This window comes from Labeo rohita, chromosome 3 (assembly GCF_022985175.1).
Source record: "Labeo rohita strain BAU-BD-2019 chromosome 3, IGBB_LRoh.1.0, whole genome shotgun sequence".
NCBI classification, from domain to species: domain Eukaryota; kingdom Metazoa; phylum Chordata; class Actinopteri; order Cypriniformes; family Cyprinidae; genus Labeo; species Labeo rohita.
The window spans coordinates 25,520,906-25,526,962 of NC_066871.1; the positions used below are offsets into that span (position 1 = coordinate 25,520,906).

The 6,057-nt window shown below is 35.6% G+C and overlaps 1 protein-coding gene across 1 annotated transcript; it reads left to right on the forward strand.

Annotated features, from left to right (window-relative positions):
• Nucleotides 1-1,395: 1,395 nt before the first annotated feature.
• Nucleotides 1,396-3,284, forward strand: rprml (reprimo-like). Its single transcript, XM_051099332.1, has one exon. The coding sequence runs from the start codon at nt 1,865-1,867 to the stop codon at nt 2,207-2,209; it is 345 nt and encodes a 114-aa protein (XP_050955289.1). The 5' UTR covers nt 1,396-1,864; the 3' UTR covers nt 2,210-3,284.
• The last annotated feature ends 2,773 nt before the right edge of the window (nt 3,285-6,057 follow it).

Sequence of the window (6,057 nt, forward strand, 5' to 3'; positions counted from 1 at the left end):
CATTAAAAAATTGCTTGTCTATACAAAAAAAATCAGTCAGTATTGTCTAATGTTGTGTTGGATCTCAGTGATATTCATTGTATGGCCAAAACAATACTACAGCATTCTTCAAAATATCTTCTTTTGAATTTTGATTTTGAATGACATGAGGGTGAGTTAATAATTTAGTTTTGGGTGAACTATCCCTGTAAAATGTACACTGCAAAACAATGTACACTGCTCCTTCTGTTTGATTTTACCTTTAAAATGTGACCATGGACCGCAAAACCAGTCTTGCGTAGCACAGGTATATTTGTAGCAGTTGGCAAAATTACATTGTATGGGTCAAAATTATTGATTTTTCTTTTATGCCAAGAATCATTAGGATATTAAGTAAAGATTATGTTCAATTAAGATATTTTGTAAATTTCCTATCGCAAATATATCAAAACTTAATTTTTGATTAGTAATATGCATTGCTAGAAACTTAATTCCAGATTTTTAAATAGTTGTATCTCAGCCAAATATTGTCCTATTCTAACAAACCATACATTAATGGAAAGCTTATTTACTCGACTCAACAGTGTAATATTGACTATGCTTTTGTTATCACTCAGTTCTTCTTTAAAACTGTTTTTTTAGTATTATTTTAGTGGCTTTTTGGTATACCTTACCCTATAAAGCCTACTGAATCACATTTACCACATGAATTTCTAGGGCATCCAAATGATCAACATGATCAGAACTGCTGAAAAACCTGTTGTATATGATCTCCTACATGCCCTCTGTTGTCTGATACTTTTTTAACAAGTAAAAGGCATCGTCATGTCTTTTTGCTGTGAAATCTTTATTGTTTTTTTAATTTAATAGAATAATTCATAGAATAAATTTTATATTATTAGCAATAGTTCAAGATGAACACTTGCTGGGCTGAAGCAACTTTTTTTCAAGGTTTTCTTGACTACCCATACATTTTGCTCAATTTGGGCCTCTGAATTTATTTATTTATTTATTTATTTATTTATTTATTAGTTGATTAGTTCAGCAACACTTTACAATAATGTTCGTTAGGTAACATTTGTTAACATGAACTAGGAATGAACAATATTTCTACAGCATTTACTAATGCATTATTAAAATCACGAGTTGTGTTTGTTAACATTAGTTAATGCACTGTGCATATTTCAAATTCTTGTCTAAAGGTTCAATAAACTGTTGCATTTTAATATAATAATAAATAAAAAATGTATGCTTCATTTCCAAAGGTTTTTTTTTTGTTGGTTTACTTAGTTAACTTAGGAAACGCTACAAAAAGCTATGTATTTTGGGACGCTATGTCTGAAACGGTCAAAGATGAGTTTGAAAGTCTTCCAAAAGCCATTTTCTTTAAAAGATCACAGAGGTGCGTCCAGCTCAAGGCGTGGGCTTCTGGTGATTTGGGCTGACATTTCTGACCACTGGATCAAATCCCATTGATTAGAACATCCTCTCGAGCTGACAGAGAACGGTCTCCCTGGCGACATCCAGGCTGATGGCGCGCTCTCTCTCTCCCGGCCCCCCACCCACTTCCACATGGACCAGGCGCGCACACGAAACCTGCGCGCAGGTCTCAGCTGAGTTGCATTTGCTTTGGAAGTGCCTTGAGCGCTGATCGTGCTTGTAAAGACTTGTTATTTACTGAGAACGCAACAAAATCAAGCACTTTTTTATTCCAGTTTACGTGTCGGCTGATGGTATGAACCATCGCAAATGATTTTAGGAGATACTTTTATTACTTTTCCTCCTTATGAAACTTGCCAGACTCAACAGGCAGTTGCAGAAAGTGAGTTGATGCCATAAGAGGGTCGATTGCCGTCAGCTTCAGTTTTCTGCGTCTCCGCTCAGGATGAACGGAACGTTTTTTAACCACACCGTGTTTACGCACGGCGTTCTGCTCAACCGCAGTCAAGAGCTCGCGGGGACACTAGTTGATTGCTGCACGGGGAACGGGAGCGAGGTAACCGCGACCGACGGTGGCGGGTCTTTAGTTCTCGCTCAAGACGAACGCAAGCTGTTCGTTACGCGCGTGGTGCAGATTGCGGTGCTGTGCGTTCTTTCACTCACGGTGATGTTCGGGATCTTCTTTCTCGGTTGCAACCTCATGATCAAGTCCGAAAGTATGATCAACTTCCTGGTCAAGGACCGGAGACCATCCAAAGACGTCGAGGCGGTGATGATCGGACTGAGTTAGCCACCGGTGCCACCTGTAACCGGGCTGCAGGACAGAGTGACACCCGGTTGTCCTCAGACTGGGAGCCACGAAGATATGCAACTTACACTTTCACTCCCTTTGTGTTCTGAAAAGAAAAGGCGACGTGGATGAACTGAAGCAAAGATGACAGATATACAGCTGCACGTTTACAAAATAAGAATGTATTTATTCATGTTTACGTAGCTTTTTGTATTTGAGGTATTTTTGCTTGTGATTTTATACAGTGAAGTGTTTACACGTTTTTACCTCAGAAAAAAAAAATCAAAGTATGTATTTATTATTGCAGTACATTTGTTAAAGTCTGCAAATTACGCTACCGTGACTTAAGGGTGAGAGGGTTGGTCAAACGCAAATTGTAGCCTTCTCTGGTGCAACTGTTCTAAAAGTTGGTTATCTCACATACTTATAACAAAGTGATAAACGACAACTTATGATTTTTCCGACGGACCCGCACAAAATTGGTCTTAATGGAAAGCGCATGAGCAACGTGTTGTCATGGTGACTTCCTTTGGCAAGCAAAATGTAGCGACGTTAAAATAAGCGGTCTGATTTGTATTATTACTGAAAACCCTGTTGAAACGTATATATGCTTGCATGAAAAAAATGTACATTTATTTATTGACCCCCTAGGTGGTGGTGGATGGGGGTTTCAAGCCTTATTATTAGAGATATTCTGACTTACCAAACCCACCATCTTGGTTTGTACTAGACAATCACATCCAAAAGCATGTTGTTTTGTGAACGGTGATTTTTGCACCTTGCATTGCAGATGTTTTGATTTCGAGGATGTCAAAATGTATTTTTCTTCAAGTTGAACTTGTGGCCGAGAGCACGTGAGGGGGGGAGATGTTCATCTGGTGGGACACTTGCACGTTTTCAAGCACTCATTTCCCAATCACACCGGTGACGTCTCTCCCTCTGCATGCGCGATGCTCGGTGTGTCAGGCACTTTCTAAGTAACACCTCAATGCTGCATGGAGTATTTTGTAAACTGTATTGACTTGCAAACTTGAAGTTGTGCAGCATGCTTTGAATAAAGTTGTTTAGAACATTGCATTGGATTTGTTTATTTACCTTTAATGGTCAGATATTCAGAACAGAAATAACTGGCCAATTGTGGCTAAATTTAAAACAATCCATTAAAAGGTTGCATAGGCCTCCACATATGTGACCGTCGACCACAAAACCAGTCGGGTCAGTGGAGATTTATACATCATCTGAAAGCTAAATTAGCTTTTTATTTATGTATGGTTTGTTAGGATAGTACAATAATTGAAGGTGCAAAAAAGTACAAACAATCTGAGGGTGCAAAAAAATCTAAATATTGAGAAAACCTCCTTTAAAGTTGTCCAAATGAAGTTCTTAGCAACGCATAGATATTACTAATCAAGAATTAAGTTTTGATATATTTATGGTAGAAAATATACAAAATATCTTGATGATCTTTACTTAATATCCTAATGATTTTTAGCATAAAAGAAAAATCAATAGTTTTGATCCATACAATGTATCTTATGACTGGTTTTGTGGTCCAGGGTCACATAAGGGTAAATGTATATCTTGCAATATGTTTTTGTTATTTAATGATGCACTTTTATCTGTGGAAATCCTTTTTGCTTTTCATTTTTAATTAAGAATTGAACTCATGGGCATTAAGAAAACTGATCGTTCGAAACATGATCGTATGAAAAATCAAAGAAAAGTCAAAGAAAATAAATTTATATTAATTAGAATTCCACAAAATTGTAGTCTTATTTTTTTGTGGTAGAAGCATAGCATATAGGCCATGTTTAACCAAGGAAATTGTGTAAGTACGTGTACAAAAATGCATATAAAAAATAGGTGTTTTATACACTTAAGCGAGTTGTGGAGTAGGATGCAACTTCGACATGTTCAGAGAAGGGCTGTGTTTAGATTCGAAAGTAATAATTACATGGTGCCTAATTTTTCCTATTGACTCTCTCTCTAAAGCAAATAACAAGGCTGGCTTACTCGGCTTTGATGAGAAAAATGAGAAAAAAAATCATCTTTGATCATAACTTATTTAAAATAATTACGCTGCATGCAAAAGCATCTTACCATCCAAGCCAGACTCTGTGTTCCTTAACACCTTTCACAAGAGATGGAAGCATGTCAGGCTAAAGCCACTAAATATAACCAAATTTTAATGTAGTAATAATTTTTGTAGTAATCATACAGTCTTGATTATTCTTTGATTCATTTGGCTTAATATACACACAGATACAAGTGTCAGGAAGGCCACAGAATGAGTCATTCACAGCATTAAGGATTGTAAACATAAAGCAGTATCTACAACTGTTTAACAAACAAAGGTGAAGGAAGGAAAACAGGAAGGGGGGAGGAGAAGGCATATAGCATTATATTTCTGTAGAGGAGATCTGAGTATTGTCTCAGACTTCTGTCTCTTGCTCAGCACAGAGATGTGATTTTTACTGTCCTCTTATCCTTTCCTCCATTCCCACTTCTTTTAATGGACTGTAAAAATGGAGATAAGTAGAGACATGGAGAAAGAGAGATGAAAAGAGAGAGATTCACAGAGCTAACCTGTTTCATAAAATATTAAATTGTACAAGCAGTGCTTTGCAGTGTCAGCGCTGGATAGTTATATAAAATAATTGGCCAAATAAAAAAAAAATTCAGGAGCATGCACACATGAATTCGTGCACAATTAAAAACATCTGTCTACACTCTAAAAAATGGTGAGTTATTTTTTAAACCCAAATGCTGAGTTCAGCCTATTGGGTTATTTTATTGGATTATTATTATTATTTTTTGTACATTTTTACCCATGTTTTTGATGATTTTCTGCACTCTAAAAATGCTGGATTATTTTTTTTTTTACCCAAATGCTGGGTTCAGTCTGTTGGGTCATTTTATTGGGTTATTTTATTTTATTTCATTTTTTACATTTTTACCCATGTGCTGGGTAGATTTTCTTCACTCTAAAAATGCTGGGTTATTTTGTTTTTTACCCAAATGCTGGGTTTAGCCTATTGGGTCATTTTATTTGTTTTGTTTTTTACATTTTTGCCCATGTGCCGGGTAGATTATCTTCACTCTAAAAATGCCGGGGGGTTTTTTCCCCCAAATGCTGGGTTTAGTATATTGGGGCATTTTTTAAAAATTTATTATTTATTTAAATTTTTACCCATGTGCTGGGTAGATTTTCTGCACTCTAAAAATGCCAGGTTATTTTTTTTTTACCCAAATGCTGGGTTTAGTCTGTTGGGTCATTTTATTGGGTTATTTTATTTTATTTTATTATTTACATTTTTACCCATGTGCTGGGTAGATTTTCTGTGCACTAAAACTGCTGGGTTATTTATTTATTTATTTTTTTGCCTAAATGCTGGGTTCAGCCTGTTGAGTCATTTTATTGGGTTATTTTATTTTATTTATTTGTTTTATATTTTTACCCATGTGCTGGGTAGATTTTCTGCACTCTAAAAAATGCTGGGTTATTTTTTTTACCCAAATGCTGGGTTCAGTCTATTGAGTCATTTTATTTGGTTATTTTTAACATTTTTGCCCATATGCTGGGTAGATTTTCTGCACTCTAAAAAATGCTGGGTTATTTTTTTTATCCAAATGCTGGGTTCAGTCTATTGGGTCATTTTATTGGGTTATTTATTTATTTTAATTTTTTTTTTTACGTTTTTACCTATGTGCTGGGTAGATTTTCTGTGCACTAAAACTGCTGGGTTATTTATTTATTTATTTTTTTGCCTAAATGCTGGGTTCAGCCTGTTGAGTCATTTTATTGGGTTATTTTATTTTATTTATTTGTTTTATATTTTTACCCATGT